We start from the raw sequence: 21671 nt of genomic DNA, 5'->3' as shown, positions 1-21671 counted from the left end.
TGTAATTCTCCCAGCAGCCCCACCTCGCCTCAGCTGGGCGGGGGAGGGCGCGGTCCCCGAGGCCGCGTCCCGCCCCCGCGCCGCGCGCAGGCGTGGACAGGCCGCACGCAGTCTACGTAACGGATGGCGGAGGCTACGTGAAGAGTGGTGCGGCGTGACCGAGCTACTTCGTCCCACTGTGTCCTAGAGGCGTCGCGGGCAGTGAAATCGTAGTGACTCGGCAGACGGTGGCCTGGCCAAGAGGCTGGCGGGGTAGAGGAGGCGGCCGGAGAAGCGTTGGGCCAGGTTCTAGCCCCCAGTACAGGTAGGAAGCGGGCCGTGACGGGCTAGCCGGTGGGGCCGGGCAAGGCCGAGCGGTGACGCTGAGTTGCTTGGCCTAGCCAGGTCCCATTTCCCACCCAAGCCCCTAAGTCCAGCCTTTGATGACATGCACCGTCCCCGCGCCTTCTCGCCTCTCCCGGGTTTCTTAAAAACAAACCAAACTTTGTCCACCCCTAGGCCCATTTTCTGTTGGGGGTTCTGTTCGGAGTTAGCGTGACTTTAACGGTTTGGGGGAACTTCCAGAACTGTAAGCAAATGCCAACTCTCAGAGCAGAGTTAGAGGAAGCCTACAGTGTGCAGCAGAAAGAATGGAGCATAGAATTGATTCTCCTTGCTGGGAAAAAACGACCCGGCTGGTTTAAGAGAAGCAGCAACCTCTGTGGTCAGTCCTCTCTGAAGGTTTCTAACATAAGGCATGTTTTTACCCAACATGGGTAAGGAGACAGGGGAATGTCTCTGTGATATCCAGAAGCCTCAGAGTCTGGCCATTGTCAGGAAGGCCTAATCTAACATGCCAGCAAGGAATGATTCCTGCACTTACTCCACTTTCATTTTTAAGTCCAGACCCAGTCTATGAGACTGGCAGGTGAGCCAGCAGAAGGAATCACACCGGACTTGTTAGTGCTGATGTTCCCTGCCCCAGGAGTCTCAGGCAGGGAGTTGTGCGTTTGAGAAATGAGGTGACAGGTGCAGCAGAGGGAAGGCCAAGGCACAAATGGCTTAGGTAATTTTAACCTAAATAACCTTGAAGGAGCCCTGTTACACAGTGCTGAGAGATCTTAGAAGTGCTTTTATTGGTGTGAACATTCTAAGTGGAAATTTAGTTTGAAGTGATCAGACCTTTTGGCAGGCAGTTAATCAGGTTGACTGTGCCAGTGTTAACCTTGATTTGCTTCTACTTCAATAAGTTTAAAACTGAGATCTGTAAGGGAAACACTAACAATGAAGTATTTTTAAATCTTAAAGGGCTCAGTGGAAGGATATAATGGGAACTAATATTTAATGAGTGCCTGCTGTGTCCCCGGCACATACCTCCTGTAACATGCACTACAGTCCTATGAGGCAAGTAGCCACTGAATATCCCTTTGTGTAGGTGGGGAACCCAGATTTAAGTAATTAGTCCAAGATCATATGGCTGGCAAATAGTGGAGCTGATGTTTTAAAACAAATATAACTCCACCAACATGTGTGCTCTTTTTCATATTTCTTCTACTTTTGGTTATGAACCTGGGGATGCTTAGAGACACATCACAAACCTCTTTGAGGTTGTTGTTGAGAGGGCAGCTATGTTTTCCCATAAAATGTCCCCTGGTGCTAACCTCAAAGATCGAGTATTGGAAAGGATATAGTATTGGCCTATCCGTGGTGACATTTCTCATCATTTGTGCCTTTCAAAATTTAAGAAATTTGTCCAATTCTGAGACTATTTCTTGAGCAGCCAGTGGTTGCAAGGTATTGGGCAATAGCCTTTGATAGTGAACTGATTTCCTTTATGAATTTATGGCATTATAAATACGAGATACAGAATATTTGTTATCCCAGAGCACCTTAAGAAATTAGTACATACTTCTTTTTGCCACCCATTCACTCCATTAGTACTTAGCTCCCTGCATCCTGGCTTCCATACTTAACCACTCCTCCACAGTTGCCAATAATGATTTCTTTAGAAACATTTGGAAATTTTTAGTCCATATCTTACTTGAACTTTTTGCAGCAATTAAAACCAAGCTTTGTTTTCTTCTTAGGTATATGCTTCTGCTTTGACTTCTCTGATACCGTTTTGACCAAATTCTCTTTTTCTCTAACCATTCCTTCTTAGTTTCCCATTACAGTTCTTCCTATTATGCCCACCTCTTAGCTGTTATGATTTGCTTCAAGACTTTTTGGTGTCCCCGCCCCCTTTTTTTTTAACCAACTCAGTGCTCCCTGGGATCTCATCAATTTCCACACCATCTCTATTTCCAGCTTCAGCTTGTATCCTGAACTCCAGACTTACATTTCAAACTACTTCCTTTTTTCCTTTTGTAAAATACCTTAGAGATATTGTGAAAATTAAGAGATAAATGTTAGTCATCTAACATTCTGCTTGAAAACACTCCAAAATTTTCAATAGGTACTACATTTAATTTACTGCATTTCCCCCAATTTTTTCCTCCTTTATTGTTCTTTATCTCAAGGATGAGTTTGTCCAGCTGTTAATCAAAGCAAAAGTTGGAATCACCCCAGATCTTTCTTTCCTACATTCCGTATATTCAGTCACTTTATGCTGACAAATGTAATTCTTAAGTATCTGTCAAAATCTGTTTTCCTGTCATTCTCCAGTTCAGTCTGTTTTATCTCCTGTCTAATCATCTCAGCCACTTCCTATTTTTCCTGCTTCAGGTGGTATTTAAATAAGGATCATCATGACCTGGCCCCTGCTGGCCTTTTTATCCTCATTTCCCCCATTTGGGTCTGCAGACCCAATGCTCCAACACACCAAACTCCTGAAATATGCTGTTTTAGTCCTTTATGCTATAGCTGTTCCTCAGTCCAGTGCCTCTTCTTGAGTGCAGAAGCTGTGCTTTCATTTTTTAAAGAACTTTTTATTGCAAAAACACATAAGAGGGAAATTAGAAAAATAAAGGCAAAATGCTTATAATCTTATTATATATAATAACTTTACATGTAGGTGTATGTTCTTCTAAATCTTTTTGTTTGTGTATTTGCTTCTAAAACAACATGAGTTCTAACTTAATTTGTGACAATTTTTTAATGAACAAGAAGTAAACTTGTTTTTTGTTATGTATGCGTGTTTAACCAGTTTCAGATTTTCCCTATTGTAATACTGTAACACATATCCTTGAAGCTAAATTTTCTTGGCATAGCGTCTGATGTGGGGATATGCTCAGTGAAGGCACATTTGATTCGTTATGGTAGGATCATTTTATGAAAAGCAGCGAAAGCCAGAAGAGTTTTTACATAATTCTGCAGAAATTGGTTAGCCTTCAATGATTACTGAATCCTGACATAGCAAAAGTTGTGTTTTAGAAGGATAATAGTTGCTTTTAGGTTGGAGAAGTAGGGTGTAGGGAAGAAGTTAAGACAAGGGATGCCGTTTAAGATAATACTGTGCTTCTTGAGGAGGTGGTGATAACTTGGATTATCAGGGTGGCTTTGGGAATCAGAGAAGAAAACACCAGAATTTGATGGCTGATTAGATTTCAAAGGGAAAAGAAAGTGAGAAATTAGGTATCTTGCTGTTTTTGACAAGTATGAGACTGGAAAACATGGGATTGATGATAATATAGAAAAATTCAGGTACCTGTTGATTTTGAGATAATTGGAGGGCAGGGGTCAGCAGAATGCAACCCCAGAGGCAGACTGTTTTTGTACAGCCTGTGAACTAAAAATTGTTTTTACATTTTTAAAGGTTTGTTTTTTAAAAAAGAAGAATATGCAAAGAGATCAGTATGTGACCCACAAAACCTAAGATATTTACTCTCTGACCCTGTGCAGAAAAAACTTGTATGGCATCAAAATGGACATGTCTGTTAGACAATCAGTGATACGGGGCTGGTGTTTAAATAAGAGGGGAGGACTGGAAATACAGCCTAGATAGATTTGATGGTTGAAGTCTAACTACCATTCAAACTCTTAACTCACATGATCTCCCCTTTTTTGTAAAGCCTTAAATGTTTGGTAAGATGATTTCATTGTCTTTCGTGTTTTCGTATCATTTGCTATATTTTTATCACAGATCTGATTTCATTATATTTGTTGGTTCAAGAACTTGTTTAGATGGTAGAATACCTAGTGTTCTCTTCAGAAAGCTATGAAATATTAGTGTATTTAATTCCATTAGCAAAAAATTGCTACTTTAAGTAAATAACAGAATCACAGCCACTGTCTTACACTATTGAGAAGCAGCCTGAGAAGTGGGTCATATCAGGGATTCTGGAGGCAAAATTGGGATCAAACCATAGCTCTGTGTCACCTGGTAGTTGTACTACTTAGCATCTCTGTGCCTCACTTTTCCTTATCTGTGATGGGGATGTTAATTAGCTACTTTCCTCAAAGGGTTGTTACGAGAATTAAATTAGTAGCTTTTTGTAAAGCCTTTAGGACAGTGCTTAGCACTTAGAGTCTTAAACATTTGCTTTGATGATGATGATGATGATGATGATGATATCCGCACATAAAGATCTAAGGATGAGTGGCTTTTCTATTCATGTATCGTTTTTGTTACCCTAAGAGATAAGTGATTGCATCTCATTCTTATTTCATTATTCCCCTTCCCAGTTCCTATGTAAAGCTTTTTATAGGCGTTCCAAGAATGCTCACTGAATACATAGTATAAATGGAAACCAACCTAAAGAAATTAAATGACTTGTCTGAGATTTTACAGATAACTAGTGAGAGTCCAGACTAGAACCCAGATCTCTTGATCCTCACCTTAACTGTTGTTTATATAATGCTGTTGGAAATGAATAGTATTAAATAAGAGAAAAGCAGGAAAGAGGCTTAGATATATTTTTAACTATTTACAAAATTTGATTGCTATATGTAAAATGGCAGTCCTTTTAGGTTTTTTGTTTTTGTTTTTTAAGCTCATTTTTAAAGTGCAATGAAAGCCTTCCACGCTTTCTGTGTTGTCCTTTTGGTATTTGGGAGTGTCTCTGAAGCCAAGTTTGATGATTTCGAGGATGAAGAAGACATAGTAGAGTATGATGATAATGACTTTGCTGAATTTGAGGATGTCACAGAAGAGTCTGTTACTGAATCTCCTCAACGGGTGATAACCACTGAAGATGATGAAGATGAGACTACGGTGGAGTTGGAAGGACAGGATGAAAACCAAGAAGGGGATTTTGAAGATGCAGATACGCAGGTAAAGGCTCTTTTTTATTGAGTTCTTGGGAAATTGGAAGGATGGGAAAATGCGTAACTAGCACTTTCCCCAGATGTTAATTAATAGTAATGCCCAGGTCCGAGGGAGACCTTTACTCTCTGGTATGTTCATTTTTATTCAGTAGGTGGAGCTCTTCTAAATGTTTGCAGTATGTTCCCACCTTTTACAGTCATCAAACAGTGAATTTTATTTTTCTCCTGTGTGGAAAGCCTGGCTGGGGAAGGAGTTGGGTGGGTGGGTGTTGGTGGGTGGAAATTATGTCATTTAGAATTAGAGTTCAAAAGCATGGAGAGTCATCATTTGTTAAAAACATGTAATATCTCTGTGTTCTATGCTTGCTGCTTTCATGTTCTGTTTTCCTCTGCAAATGTTGCCTATGAAAATGAGATAAAATTGCTGGTGACATTTGTGGGGAAAAACAGATTGTGCCTCATTTCTGTAGGAGGGAGACACCGAGAGTGAGCCATATGATGATGAAGAATTTGAAGGTTATGAAGACAAACCAGATACTTCTTCTAGCAAAAATAGAGACCCAATAACAATTGTTGATGTAGGTATACAGGATTTTGAACTTCAAAGTAACAAACAATATCTTGCTGTCATTCATCTCAGAAATATAATTAGTGACACATAGCTGGTGTTGGTGTAACAGTGGGAGCCATGAAAGAGTCTGGCATCAGTTCTCCTAATAGTGCTCTACACCCAGTGAAACAACCCTGTGTTTTATTCCAGCCGTCCTAGTTTTATTTATCAAGGAATGAAGAGGATAGACACTGGATTTATTTGGGGCAAAACTCAGAATCAAGATGAATATAGAGGGCTTTCCAGCTTTTCATCCCATTTGATTATCCTCATAGTTCCTTAAAGACTCTTTTACAAAGCTGACCTAGAACACCAAAATGGACGTATTTGTCAAAGTATAGCTGTACTCAGTGACAGTTATGTAAAGTGTCTACTTCTGTTCATGGACTTTCTCAGTCTCCTTCATCCTGTGAGTTAGACTTCAGCCTCAGCCAACAATTAATGGAATGATTGTTCTTCTTTAGGTCCCTGCACATCTCCAGAACAGTTGGGAGAGTTATTACCTAGAAATTTTGATGGTGACTGGTCTGCTCGCCTACATCATGAATTATATCATTGGGAAGAATAAAAACAGTCGCCTTGCTCAGGCCTGGTTTAACACTCATAGGGAGCTTTTGGAGAGCAACTTTACCTTAGTAGGTAAGTTAGGCTAACAAGTCTAGCTGCCTGCTGAAAACCACCTGGTAAGAACTGCTTATTTCCCTCAGTGTAAGCGTCTCACTGCTTTCATGGACTGCTGAAGAGGATGCTTTTTTCCTTCCTCAAAGATCCCATTTTTGTTAGGTATTACACACTGAATAAATTGCATTTATGACATAATTTTCTCATCTTTATTAATTAACATTTGCTATACAGCTTCAGACTATGAGATGATTGGTGTTATCGAAAGTTGATAAAAAGTCTGGCCAAAAGCAAAGAATCCTGACATTTTAGGTAGATTGATAAAAGCTTTCAGTTCATCTTTTAGAAATCAGAAATCCCTCAGAAGTCCTTCAGGTTTTAGGCACGTTGGTCTGAGATCCACTGCAGAGGTGTACACTAAAGTGTCTTAGAGGAAGCCCTGTCATTGTGTAGTATGTGGGGTAAGGTGGACTCACCCACCTTCACCTGTTTGGCTTTCAACACTCTGCTTCCTTCTAATAACAAGCAAGTATCCATTTCCTCTGCTCTTTAGCAGGACTGTTTATTATGTTGTGCTACGTACTTTGTATACATTGATTCATACTTTGTATTCATTGAGTCTTATTTAATCTTTGTAACAATACTGTCAGTTGGGTATAGTTTCTATTTTCCTAAGGAAGGAGCTGAAGTCCAGAAATGTTAAAGGTTGTCTGAGCTATTAAATTGCAACCATGATGTTGGAACCTAGTCTACCTGCTTCCAAAGTCCAAAGAGGAAAAAAATAAGCAGCCTTTAATGCCCTCTACTTCTGTTCGTGCGTTTTCATGTGGGTCAGTCTGCTTTACCTTGTAAGGCTGAGCACTTTTTGGTTCACTTAATGAATAAAGTGAAGAGAGGAAATGATTGAAATTTGAGCTTTTTCTAGATCTAAAATACAACTCTTAATACCACTATTATCATTTTGCTGTAGGAAAAGCAAACTTGGATAAAGTTAACTGGAAGGTGACACAGTAAGGGGGTGTTGAACAGTTTGTATTAATGATATTTTTTATTCACTATATAGGAAGATTTTTTGTTTGTTTGTTTTTTAAATTTCTGGCAGAGACATTTAAACTGACTTTGCTCCATTTTGTACCTGCTCTTGAGAAATTTGTACTCCATGCTGATCATCATTTTAAGTAACAAGGACACAGAAAGTAAAGCTGGAGTCCATGATTTTTTAATGGAGACAGTAAAGCATTTTAAAAGTGAAAGGAATAATAATGCCCATCTATTGTAATCTGTTCCAAAGGAGAGTTCTATAAGATAGCAAAGTATGCTGACCTGAAGTTATCATCATTCTGGGGTCTGAGTAGAAGAGGGTGTGGTGTTAAGGCCCCAACATTTCCAGTGAATCACATTAAGTGGTATTACCTCTAGGGGATGATGGAACTAACAAAGAAGCCACCAGCACAGGAAAGCTGAACCAGGAGAATGAGCACATTTACAACCTGTGGTGTTCGGGTCGAGTGTGCTGTGAGGGGATGCTTATCCAGCTGAGGGTAAGTAGGGAATTTCTGGTACAGTGAATATCTTTGTTTCGTTTTCTCCAGTGTGATCCCAAATCATGTAGGTTCAGAGTCTTATTTCTTTCATGTTTGACTTAAAATGAGATCTGAAAATCATCTTTTTGCTGACTGGCAAATGTAGAATATATTTGATAAAGCATTTGATTCCCCCTCCAAAGTCTTTTCTTTATAGTAAGTAGGAGTTGCAACTGTTCTCTTGATCTTTGTTTTTGTTTTGTTTTTCAGTTCCTCAAGAGACAGGACTTACTGAATGTCCTGGCCCGGATGATGAGGCCAGTGAGTGATCAAGTGGTATGTATTCTTCCTGCTGGTTTTCTCTGTACAGAGTGAATTTGTAACTTCTTAGAGCTTATTCTATTTCTTGCCTGGATTCTCTTTGGACTTTCCTGACAGTGTGTCCCTTGCCAAAAAATGTAACCTTTTCTATGTAGACAAATCATCTTCCATTCAGTGTGCAGTTGTGTGTGTGTCGGGGGCGGGGGATAGGGGTTGGGGAGACACACATGCTTTTTGTAGGGAAGGAGGTAATACTCTACCACCAGGTAGATCAGCTGTATCAACCTGGATGATGGAGGGAAAATCGATGGTTGCAGACAGTTTACCCTCATAGCTAATTCTTCTCCTTGTGTCTGCTTTTATCTTTGGCAGTAAGCTGGGTTTTTTTCTCAAAAATTTTTTGCTTCAGGTAATGGATCTTGGGCCAAATGAGCTCATCACATGATCTGGGGACCTTATTGTTTGGTATACCTTCTTCCCTTTATTGAATTAACATGTTAATCTGCAAATTGTGTCCTTCATCAGAAATGCCACATTCCCGCTCCCTTTATTCTTCCAATAAATAGTTGTGCTGACTCCCACTGTTACAAGAAGCAAAAATACACAAGGCAGCTTTCTTTTTTATAAACTAGTAGAACAAGAAGTGTATGCATACATATCAAAATATAAAGGTGTACTTGGTTAATAAGTGCTACATTGATATAATTTTTACTGGATTGAAACTCGTTGCTGTTTTAAAGGTCTCATTTTTAGTTGCGAACCTGTATCTTTTATTTATTTCAATTTTTATAACATGGCCACTGATTATTTGATCTACTAATTTTTAGAGCTTCGTCAGTTAAAATTCAAAGGAGGAAGTTGTGCTGCATTTTTTGCCTTCCTTTTGTAGAAATTATTCTTCGGAGTATTGTTAATCATTTTCCGTTCTTTCCTGAGATAGACTTAATCTTCTTTATGCCTCTGAGCCAGCCATCCTTTTACCTTTTTTTTTTCCCTCCCTGCAATGACAGCCTCAAAAAAAAATATGGTTCTTTATATTTTTTAGCCCTCTTTCCTGGGTTCTGTCTAAAGTGTTACTTTGTGTAATTTTCCCTCAGTGATGGAAGGGCAGGAAACCTTAAGCAGCCACCATCTTGCCAGATGTCTTCTGTATTTCCCTACATTAGCATTGTCCTTCTTACATGTATACACTGGTCATTTTTTATCTAATAGTAGTCATGTTTTATCATACCAGACTCTTCAGGCTTATAACTGTATCTCTCACCCAATTTAGAGTATTAAAAACTGTTTAACCTGCCCCGGGGTTTTTTTTTGTTTTGTTTTGTTTTTTTCTTTTTTAGGGTGGGGAGGGGAGGTAATTAGGTTTGTTTATTTATTTTTGGAAGAGGTACTGGGGATTGAACCCAGAACCTCATGCATGCTAAGCATGTGCTCTACCACTTGAGCTATAACCCCACCCCTGGGGTGTTTTCTAACACCAACAACCAGTTTTCTCATTCACCAGATACCAGCTGGGTATCCAACTATTCAATTTAATTTGGTTCTCATATTATCTACCTGGAGTTAGTGCCAGATCCCACAGGTTAAAGGTCTCAGTCCCACAAGATTGTTGACACTTAAGATGCAAGTTGCAACTCCCAGGCCACCATACTTTTGACTGCCCAGCTCTAAATCAGAAGTTCCCACAGCCCTCCCCTCAGCTTTAATAATTTGCTAGAATGACTCACAGAACTCAGGAAAATACTACTTGTATTTACCAGTTTATTGTAAAGGATACAGTTCAGGAAAGGCCAAATAGAAGTGAGGCATGGGGTTGCAGGTGATGCACAGAACTTCATCCCCTCTCTGGGTACACTGCCCCCTCCCGTCCGCCAGTAAGTTGATGTGTTCAGTGACTTGAAGCTCCGGAGCTTGGGGCCTTCTTGAGGTCATTTGGGCTGTTGGCACAATTCAGTTTCCCGTAGTTGTAGGTTCCCATTTTCTTGCTAGTTGTCACTGGGAACCACTCTTAGCTCTTAGAGGCCATTCTCAGGTCCTTGCTGTGTGGTGCACCCCAACCCCCACAGCTCTTTCACATTTTGACTCATTCTTCAGGAACGACCCAGTCCCTTTTGAGGACTCACTTGATTAGGTTAGTCCACTGATCACAGTGCACCTTTTGATTAACTCAAATCAGCTCATTAGGGACTTTAGAACCTAACAGGTTAGCTTTGTTGTTTTTGTTTTTGTCTTTTTTAAGCAAATAAAAGTAACCATGAATGATGAAGACATGGATACCTATGTGTTTGCTGTTGGCACTCGGAAAGCCTTGGTGCGACTACAGAAAGAGATGCAGGATCTGGTATGTCAAGTTCTTCCAACTCAAATAATATGCAGAAACTGTGCCTTTTCATTACATAAACATTCCACTTCAGAGCATAGGATAATTATATCACTTGAACATTGTTAAACACCAGTTTGAAATAGGTCAGTACATATTCTCTTGAGAAAAAAAAGTCCTCGTGCATAATAAAATGTCATGTCTTACTTTCAATTACTTCTTCCTCTAGAGTGAGTTTTGTAGTGACAAACCTAAGTCTGGAGCGAAGTATGGACTGCCAGACTCCTTGGCCATCCTGTCAGAGATGGGAGAAGTCACTGACGGAATGATGGATACAAAGGTAAATGTAACACTGACATGTGTTTGCATACCTTGGCCATTTACAGGGCAGTCTCCCTGAAAGCCGCACTGTACAAGTTCTTTTTTATGTTTCTTTCCCACACAACCATTAAAACACCTTCTTTAAACAATAGATTAACTTGTCAAAGAGGCAGTGTGATTAGTTAAGACGTTCTCTCTAAATCAAGAGGAAATTGTCCCTAGGGTTGCTAACGGCTTTCAAGTTTTTTGAAAAAGGACTACAACTTTAATCCTTATCACCATGTCATTTAGTGCCATTTTTTTAAGGTTTCAGGTAGTATAGCAGATGGGTGCATAGAGAGCTATCTTTTTCTTACTAGTTGTGTATCGTAACAACACATCTTAGTATCATAAAAATACAGGATACCTCAAAGACAGTTCTAAATGTAAGTTCTGGGAGATGTGGTTGTGAAGAATCCCCTGAAATTATTTTAGATTTTATGTTCATGCTCTCATTCGTATTTAGGACATTATTTTGAAAGATACTTTCAGCAGCTAAGTAGGAAGAATTTTAATCGTTGGTATGACTAAAGAAAGGTACTAGTTTGTTTGTAGAGCGAGTCCTTATTTAAATTTAATTTTTTTAAACTTTAGCCTTAACGACATTGTATAAAAGTAAGAAGGATTAAATAGTGAATATCTTTATGAAAAAAAGGAAATGCATCAAACCTACTTTAAAAAAATAATTTTCTTTTCTTTATTTCAGATGGTGCATTTTCTTACACACTATGCTGACAAGATTGAATCTGTTCATTTCTCAGACCAGTTCTCTGGTCCAAAAATTATGCAAGAGTATGTATGGAATAAAAATACTGAAATTATTATCTTCACTAGCTCTCTGTGTTGAAATACTTGAAAGGTGCTCCTGCAATTTCTCTTCCCAAATAAGTGAGGGACGTTGGTGACAGGCATCCAGGTTTTCCTTTACTTTGACTACATGCATTGTGAAGGTAACTGGAAACCCATGGGAGACAAATAAGCCTCCCCCATTTGCATGTGTCACCGTGTGTGTAAACACCACCCACTCAGTGAGGCAGCTGAGAATCTTATAGAATGGCTAATAGAAGAAAGTGCATTGGTAATCTCTATCCTTTGTAGTCTTAAGTGTTTTTTTTTTAATTTATGATATGAATCTGTAACGTTTGATTGCAAATCTGTGAGTTTTGTAATTCATGGCCTTTTCTGGCTTCCTTCTTTAAATGGTTGGGTGATTATATTCTTTCTGGCATATTATCAGACACCCTTAATGCCCATAAAGTTTCTGGCTTTATAGTAATAATGTTCAAATGTACATATTAAAGGCTTGAGTTTGTTGTTTGAATTCACAGCCTGTCTCAGAGCATATTTAAGCTTATCCTTGGTGTAGAATTGGTTCTGACCTAAATTTTTGGCTAAGGGCTACTCTTTCATAAGCTGCGGAGTTGAGTACAGTTAAAAGCCAGTTTGGATTTTAGTTCTGTGTCAGAATGACTCGAGTAATCAAAATTATTTGTGCCTCTAGATAGTGTTGCATCATCCTTGCCTTGCTCAACTCAGTAACAGCACTGTGGGCAAAGTATCATGTTGTGGCATTCGTGTAGCATTTTGCGTGTTGGGGAAAGTGAGGGGGGGTTGAAAGTCAAAGATTGCAAGAGGAATCTTTGGTGAGTCAGAACTAAAGTATATATGCTATAGTAGGTTACTTCTAAGTTTATTCTGAGGCTGAATCAAAATAAGATCCTATATTATAGGAAGATAGATTAAGAGTTGGAAATAAAACATAAAACTCCATCAAAATAAAAAGGTTATTTAAAATATGGGCCTCATACTTAAATATAGGCTCATTTCTGGCTCCCCTGGTGAGATGAAATATATCCTCCCTGGAGGGGACATCACTGGGGTTGTTCAAGGATAGGATAAAGATCACTTGGAAATACATCCGTCAGATAAATGAGTAGACCAGATGACTTGTAAAGCTCCTCTGGGCTCTGAGATTGTATTGGACTTGGGGACGCCAAGCCAAATACTGTGCTGATTATTTGCAGGTATCTGTTCATCTAAGTGAATTGGGTGACTTATGTACTTGGAAAATCTCTCTCTCGTGTTCTTTCTAAATAGCCTTTTCTTTTATGACAGGGAAGGTCAGCCTTTAAAGCTGCCTGAAACTAAGAGGACACTATTGTTTACATTTAATGGTAAGTGTTCTGTGTCCTGTGGATTCTTTGTTTTCTGTGAGATGATCTTAAGGAGAGTATTGTTTCTTCCTAAATGGTAGCTATTAAAAACTCCGTTAAAACTAACCCCATGCCAGCTTATTGGTTTTTGGGTTTCTTCAATAAGAGATATTTTAATTTCTATTTTCTTTGCATTTTAGCTGCCTAAGAAACTTGGAGAAAGGTTAATATAGAAAGAAAACAAAGTTAATTAATACCAGAAGTATGAATGCTGCCATTAACTCAATAGGAAAATGGCTTTGTTTTCCAGTGCCTGGCTCAGGTAACACTTACCCAAAGGATATGGAGGCTTTACTACCCCTAATGAACATGGTGATTTATTCTATTGATAAAGCCAAAAAGTTCCGACTCAACAGAGAAGTAAGACCTGCAGCCTTTATTGTATACGTTGGCGCCTTTTATTGTGTTTTCCCCGTGGGGGGGCGAGGGGGTGTCTGCTATCAGTGATTTCAGCAATTGTGTCTTTGCTAGTTGACTTGAAAGTGCTAAATGAGACTGATTTTATGAAGGAATACTAAATGGGATTTTGCTTCTGTCGGATTGAATTAAATTTCTTATGAAACGCTTTGTTTCTTGGGGAAAGGGCAAACAGAAAGCAGACAAGAACAGAGCTCGCGTGGAGGAGAACTTCTTGAAGCTGACGCACGTGCAGAGACAGGAAGCCGCACAGTCTCGGCGTGAGGAGAAGAAAAGAGCAGAGAAGGAGCGGATCATGAATGAGGAAGATCCTGAGAAACAGCGCAGGTTGGAGGTGAGACAAACTTTCTTGTTGCTGGGGTAAAACTAAGACTTCTAAGGATGCCTATTTGTGCCATATTGGCTCCTAAGGTCATTCTGTGTGGGAATGTGCACAGAGTAAAAGCTTAGCATGTCTCAGCACTTGGAACAGTTAGTTGGTGGTCCTATAAAAAAGAATAAAGAATCCTTCCTGTTTAAATTGTGTTAGAGTCTGTGATCCTAGAGAATGATGTGAATTATTCCATTCCTCCAGCCCAATCCCTTTTTGAAAGTTCCACTGTCACCTTTCAAGCTAAGCAGTTACTGAAGTGGAAAGAAATTAAGAATTTTAATAGAAGCCAGCACATGTGCCCTGTGGTCCAAATAACCCTGTTCTATGAAATTTTTATTTTGATCATAGAATTAGAGAATTCTAATATTTTTTGTTTGTATTTTGTTTTATATTTTGTACATAACTAGAATGTCAAACTTAGGAGCTTTGGGGGCTGTAGTGTGCTGTGTTTCAAACATCAGCATGTTCTCACATTTTGTGAGGTGAAATGCTGTAGTCCAGCTCGAAAATTTTAATCCTTGTAAATGCTGGTCAAAAAAAGAGGAAGGGAACAAAGCTAAGAAATGTGAATTTTAATGAGAATAACCTCAGGGATTGAAGAAAATTCTTGCAAGTGGAGGGAGTAGGCTGCCAAGAAAAAGTGAGCCCTGTGTGGCACTTCAGTTGCCGGTAGAGTTATTAATGCTGTTGGGTGAAGTGCCCAGAATACAGCAGGACTCCTCTCATCCTATCCTTCCTCATCATGTTTGGTTTGGTTTGGTTTAGTTGACGGGTATTTTCCCTCTGAAAATAGAGCTCTGTGTTTATGCAATGTTCTTTATAAACATAAATGGCTTTCTAATGGATATGCTGGAAGAATCTACATGGACTCATTAATAGACAGTCCCTTTCATTTTTCTATGAGAAAAGAAGTTCTCTAGTTATTTCTAGGGTTTGAAACTACAATAGGTTTAAGAAAAAGGGGGCCCAGAACTTGAGTCAGATTGTAAACTGCTTGTGGCTATAAACCATGTGTTTTTTAGAACTACCACTGTATAGTATCTAGGCCTAGGTACCTTGTGAAAAGATCCAGTAAGTTAAATGAGAAAGGAACCAAAAAAAAAAAAACTTTAGTGAATTTCTGGCTTGAATGGCTCATTTATACAAACGATTTGGACCTTCCTGCCACTACTGGTATAGCTTTGTTTGTTTTGTTTTGTTACATATTTAATTTGAAAAATATAAAGAAACATATACACAGATGTTAAAATTAACCTTAATTCTATCCTATAAAAATATAATTCTTCAGACAACTGCTATCCTTAAAGTAACCACTGTTAACCCTGTATAGTTTATTTAGTTCATCAACTACATATATGTTTAGTGTACGTATCCTTTTTCTTAATGTAGATCATCTTATAAACTTTTTATATTAAAAATACAGTAGTCTATCAAGAATCTTTCCATATTTGTGCTTTTTTTTTATTTCCTGAGGAAAATGATCCTAGGAGAGAAAGAGAGAGATTGGCTGTCAGTAAGAAGTTGTACCAATTTATACTTTTACCAGGATATGGTATGAGTTCCTCTTTACTCATATCTTTATGAAAACTATTTAACAAGCTTTTAAATGTATGATTCTGATAGTGTAGAAGTGGTATCTCATTTGTTTTGCATTTTTTGAATTATTATTGAAAAGGAACATTTTTCATGTAATTTATTGACATTAACAGAAATATGTTTCTTAAATATGTTAAGGTAAACAGATTTCTTCTCTTAACCACTATGCTGTATTCTGTGCATTGGTAATTTTACACATGCATATAGTATGTAATATGGTAAGGATGGAGAGTGTTGGGGAAAGAATGAGTATGATGGAGGTAGGGCTTGGGACAGTGGGAAAGGGACTTTGCGACAGTATTTTGACCATTCTATATAGCTGTCCCAGAAGAGTATATAGCTTTTGACATATACGCTATTGCTGTTTGCTTGCTCCTGAGCCCTCACAGGAGGCAGCAGCTGCCAAGGGAGGTGGGTTCGTTCCTGCCTTTGTGAACCCAAACTCAGAATGCATTTTTCCAAAGAAGTTCAGTTCTTCGAAATACTTACATAATAGCACAGCTGTGGATATATAAACATTCAGGCTTATACTGCTGTATAGATGGATAGTTTTCTGTTATCTAGTGTGGGAACCTGACACAATCAGTAGTTCCCAAACCAACAATTTACAGATCATCCTTTGAAACTACATTTATTATACTGTCAAGAACTTTATATATACTATGTTCTTTTATTTTTCCTCCCCTATATTTTCTCAATCTTGTACCAGTGGAGGTGTATTTTGTTCAGGACTTTTCTATCTTAAACCCCTAAAAAAAAATTAAGTTTGAGATTGCAGCTGAAATAAGCTTTAATCAGATATGACCACTAATAACTAACTGTGGAGTCATACTTTGGCCTCTGTGACTTCACTCAGTATAGATAATAATAACCAGTAACTTTTGGTACCAGAATTATGTGTCTGAAGCTTCTTTCTCCTTCTGCACAGCCTCCTAATTCCTAAATAAAAATATGATAAAAGTTCCCAATTGAACATTATAAATTGAAAAGTGTTGTGCTTGAATGTAACATCTATGCTAATAAGAAGGGATTTACAATTAATAACCTGATCAAACAAGATCTTAAGGTTTTAGAACTGAAATACAAATCCTTGGCAGATACATATGTTAACAATGAAAGTTGGGCTAGTGTTTCCTGTGTATAGGAAAAATCAGACCAGAATAACAAAGTCTGCTTAAATGTAGTGTTTAGTTTCTCCCTAAGTTGAGGTTTTAGTTACCTTTACTTTGTTTCAAGTTACTTTTCAGTGACCAACATACATAATTAGCAATTTTTATAACTATCTTCTGGAACGTTATTTGTGGTGCAGGCATAAATAGTATAGGCAGTATTCTAATTTTGATTCTTTTTTTTTTTAAAACAAGTGCTCAGATCTAATTTTGGATTCCCTCTTTTACTCTAGGAAGCTGCCTTGAGGCGTGAGCAAAAGAAATTGGAGAAGAAGCAAATGAAAATGAAACAAATCAAAGTGAAAGCTATGTAAAGTCATCCCAGAGATCTGAGTCCTGATGCCACCTGTAAATTTTGAAATCCCAGGAAACAAAAAACACCAGTTCATTTTTCATCTGAAAGTTTCCCAGAGACTGAGAAATCCTTATGTCGTCATCTGTTCTGTTTTGGGTATGGAGTTTTACAAAGGTTATAGATACATTGGAAGGACTCTGTTTCAGTAATTTTCTTCCAGGTAATCCAGTTTTGATTATTTTATAGAAGGAATGCTATATGAAATCTGTAGTTTTAAAACATTTAAAAAATTAGAACATGAGTCATCAGTGCTTTTAGTGCTTTGATGTTTGAAGAAATACCATGGAAATTTATAGGTACATAGTTAGATTGTTGCTTTTGTTCAAACTAGGCAGTTGAAATGGCTATGAAGACTGACTCTAAACTGAGATTCCACAAATAACTATTGGAATTGCACAATAAACATTGCTTGGTGTTTTCTTCTGTGTCTACATTAAACTTGTAAAAAAGTAAAATTTAGAACACTATACATACGTGGTATTGAAATTTCAGGGACTCAAAACAGTCTAGTTCAGTATATGTTTTGTAGGTGGGAGGTGCTGATGCCAGTATTGTAGGCTACCTGTAGGCTTTAGGATACTTATGCATACGTGGAAAATTCTAGGGATAGGTAGTACAGGAGCACGGTTTTCTCCTACCTGCTACCACGAGCCAATGACAATGTGAATGCTGTATTTTAAGTGGTTGTATGTTTTAAGTAACACATGCATGAAAAGTTAATTGCTTCATCTAGATGAGCTCAGTGGTCTATGTGAAGTCACAAATGTTTTCCTTCTTGGTTGCTGCAACCTATTGGATGTTCACGGAGAAGCTCTGTTCTCTGTGTTATGGCTGCGTCCCTTTGCTTCTCCTTCTGCTTTTATCTCTTCCACAATTGAGGCTGGGTATATTCTTATAAAGAAATAGCCATGAATATGCATAAATGTACTTTTAAAAATGAGCTTTCCTAAACTATTGAGAGTTCTCTCTGCCTCTGGAGGAGGGAACTCTTGGGGGAGAGGCCCATCTATCTGCACGAGCTTTTAGCTTGTTCAGATATCTGCATTTTATAAATGCTTCCTACTAAGAAAGCATTTTTTAAGTCACTGCTTGTACCCGGTAATTTTTGCTGGGGATGGGAAAGGGTTGGGTTTTTGGTGGGAGAGGGGTGGGTGGGTTTTTGTTTGTTTGTTTTTGATGCTTTATGTGCAGGTGTGTTCTGAGGCAATGACAAGTTGCTGTGAAAACAGCATGTGCTGCTGCCTTTGTAACTGCATGGAAATTTTTCACATGGGTTTTTCTCTTAATTTTTCTCTTAATTAATAACCTGCAAAAGTTAATGCAGAAATGTGTAAACTGAGATGCAAATGTAATATTTTTTAACAGTTCATGAAATTAAGTTATTAAAATAAGAAAAATAACATAAAATTTAATTACCTTAATGCTATATAACTCTAGAATTAGTCTTGTTTTACAAACCTTTAAAATGCATTTTAGAAATCAAAGTTGATTTGCTTAGCTATCTTTTGACTAATAAAAGCTTTCTTAAAATCCCACACATTTGGACCATGGCAGCTAATTTTGTAATTTAAGCATTCATATGAACTACCTACGGACATATATTAAACTAATTGACAAAAATATCAGAGTGCCGCCTTTACTTTTCTGGGATTGCCCTACAAGAGTATAAGCCCATAGGAAGGTTCTTGTTCAATAAAAGTCAGCACTGAAATGCTTTTCCTTCAAAAGAGTTGGCATTGACAATAATCCTTTAGTTGTTACCAGTTAGTTTTAGAATGTTTTATATTTTTAGAGCCCCATATGTTTTTAAGGGGCTCCTCCCCAAAGACCCCAACTAGAGTTAAGACACCGTTGTCTCTCCTGTGACTAAGAGGACAAAGAGAGGAGAATGTTGTTGACTGTCACACATTGGAAAGCCACTAAGCCTACCAATCTTGCCTACATTGCCTGGGCACTTAGCAATGCCAAAACAAGCACTGGACTGGAGGATAAAGACCTGGCTTTTAGTTCCTGCAAAACCCGTTACTAATCCTTTGATTTGGGTCAAGTCACTAACCTTTTGAGTCTCTGTCTAACCCTTCTACAAAGTGAGGATAGTAATTATTTTCTTTACCTACCTCACATGGAGGTAAACACCAAGAGGTAATATATGTAAAATTCTCCTGTAAATGATAGCACTTTAGCCGGGGAAGGTATAGCTCAGTGGTAGAGCGCATGCTTGACACACAAGGTCTTGGGTTCAATCCCCACTACCTCCTCTAAAAATAGATAAACCTAATTACCCGCCCCGCCCCCAATGATAGCACTTTAAAAATGTAAGGTATCATCTAGGCCTATTTTCCAAGTGGTGTATTTTTGCTTTATTCTGTTTTGCTTTTCTTTACCCCAGTGGAAACCAAGTAGACCCTTTCAGAGTTCTCTAACTTCACCTGCAAAACTTGACAGGTGTACTGGGGGATGTGGAGGGGGAGGTACTTTACAATTCTGTTTCCTTAGTAATAGAATCTTTCCTTGTCAGGCACCAGATGTGAAACTCTTTCTTTAGGTGAGACTTAGACCAAACAAAAACATTAATTAGCATTCTCATTCCACCATCCAAGATGTATGGGTTTTAGTGCGAGGGGTGAAATACTGTGTTTTATCATCCCAGATTCTTTCCTCGCTGTTCCTGCCTCCATTTATTTTAAATGATTTGAAAGGATTAAGAGGGAGGACACAGTTATATGCATAGGAGTGGCTTCTATTACAGACTGCTAAAACAATGGTGAAAATTATTTTTTCAGTTTCTGGAGTTTGCTAATGGGCAAAAGATTTAGTTGCATTTGGAAAAAAGTGTAGTGTCTTTATCTTTGTACAAGTTGAATGCCATCTTAGCTCTCTGAGCTGAGAAGTAATACCAACTTCAGAAAAACTTTTTTTCTAAAAGGGAGAAACTTGTATCTACTACTGTGCCACTTTTAATGGATATTATCTTTTTATTTTCATTTTTTAAATTAACTGTCCTTAATTTCACCTATTTGCTTTTATCCAAATATAACTTTTACTTATGTAAAAGATATCCAGGCTTTTTAAAGTATTTAGTTCTATGGGAGTTACCTGGAAATCAGATATTGCATCTGCCTAGGTTATTTGTTATATCAACTTTGCTTGAGGGAGAACTCTTTAACTATTTTCTTACCATGTTTTCAACTTAAATGCTTAAATAGCTTTCTTTTGCCTCTATTTCTTGCATGTAACTATCACTTAGCAAGGTTATAGCAAAGCTAGAATTGAAGACAGTTTCCTGCTTCAGGAAAGAGCTCTGGATTTGTGGGTAGAGACCCAGGTACTATTCTAGTGCTTTAACAAGCCTCTTTCCTTATCTATAAGTGGGCATTATCTACTTTCCCCTTTCTAAAATGCCTATTCAGAGGATCATACTAGATAACATGTATAAAATGCTTTGACATATGAAATGCTCTATAAATTAAATAACCTTGCTCAACTTGTTAATTACACATCATAAGCATTTCTAGCTCTTACATGAGTATTCTAAGCAATTAGTTTTACCTTTCTCACAGTTAATTTATGAGATATCTTGAAGAGGGCAGTGTGCTTAGTTAAAATGATACGCAGAATTAAAAACAAAAGAGCCAGGATCTTCAGTCCATCTCCATTCCTCTAGATTTCAAGCCAGTTTCAGAATGCTTTAGAAATCTTGGAGAGTTCCAGCCCTTATTATATCTAAGTGGAAAGCATTAGGGAGCTTGTGTATTCCAGGACTCATAAGTCAAAAGCAAAGCAAGAGGAGACTGTAAACTCTGAAAGTTGATCTTCCATTACATCAGTTTTCTAACATCTGAATTTAGGAGGCCCTTTTGCGAAGAAAACTAAAGCTAATTGAAATTTGCTCCTTGAAACAGTTACTACAGAGTATAGGCCAAAATGTTCTTAATCCAGCTTTTGTAGGCAGTCATATAGATGGTGAGATCTTTTAGCCACTCCTCCCCCCCCCCCCCCCCGCATTTAGAAAATGACACAGCTACTGGGCTAGGTATTAGAACAGATGAGAAGTATTCCCGTGTTTAAATTCCCCATTGTGATGGCTGCATCAAGTTTGGCATCTTTTCAGGCCTGACTTCTCTAGTATCCTCGATTCCAAAGACCACATGTGAAGATGGTCTTTTCAGAAAAACACTGCAGGAATTTTGTCTCAATTTGTTACTATCTTGCTTTGTCGATTTACCAAGTTTGCTGCTGAGAGAAGAAGTATCTTACTTGATAATGAGAGAACAGTGAGGATATTGCTTAGGGATGTTAAAGCACTCTGTAAGATCAAAGTGATGTATGTAAAATTGAACGAGATACTGAGATGGACTGGCAAAGCTCACATTCAGTTTCGGCGTCAAATTTCCATCAGTCCGTGTTTGAATGTAGCTGAACTCCCCCATCTTGGAAGTTAGATCGGTATAAATCTATGTCAAGAATTAGCTGGGAAGGGCTAATGTTCATTACTTGATGGTGGGTGTGTTATTCAACTTTCGATCCACTCCACCCCCGTGGACGGAGTCAGTCACTGAAAAACGCAGTTTCACCGAAGGGAGTCTCTTGCTCCACCACTTATTGCTTC

The 21671-nt window shown here is 38.3% G+C and overlaps 1 protein-coding gene across 2 annotated transcripts; it reads left to right on the top strand.

Annotated features, from left to right (window-relative positions):
- The first annotated feature begins 78 nt into the window (after window positions 1-78).
- Window positions 79-18597, top strand: CCDC47 (coiled-coil domain containing 47). 2 transcript variants are annotated; one of them, XM_045517389.2, is made up of 13 exons: window positions 79-304; window positions 4888-5191; window positions 5655-5762; window positions 6259-6433; window positions 7835-7956; window positions 8209-8274; window positions 10499-10600; window positions 10809-10919; window positions 11646-11731; window positions 13055-13113; window positions 13403-13512; window positions 13736-13903; window positions 16941-18597. In XM_045517389.2, exons 2-13 carry the CDS (start codon window positions 4928-4930, stop codon window positions 17019-17021), a joined length of 1452 nt encoding a protein of 483 aa, XP_045373345.1. In that variant the 5' UTR covers window positions 79-304; window positions 4888-4927; the 3' UTR covers window positions 17022-18597. The 2 variants fall into 2 exon arrangements, with proteins under 2 accessions (XP_045373345.1, XP_010954293.1); XM_010955991.3 differs by having other exon boundaries at window positions 82-304; window positions 4911-5191.
- The last annotated feature ends 3074 nt before the right edge of the window (window positions 18598-21671 follow it).

The sequence above is a fragment of the Camelus bactrianus genome, chromosome 16, assembly GCF_048773025.1.
Source record: "Camelus bactrianus isolate YW-2024 breed Bactrian camel chromosome 16, ASM4877302v1, whole genome shotgun sequence".
In the NCBI taxonomy this organism is placed as follows: domain Eukaryota; kingdom Metazoa; phylum Chordata; class Mammalia; order Artiodactyla; family Camelidae; genus Camelus; species Camelus bactrianus.
Note: the sequence above shows the minus strand (reverse complement) of the source record. Positions and strands in the feature narration are given on the sequence as shown.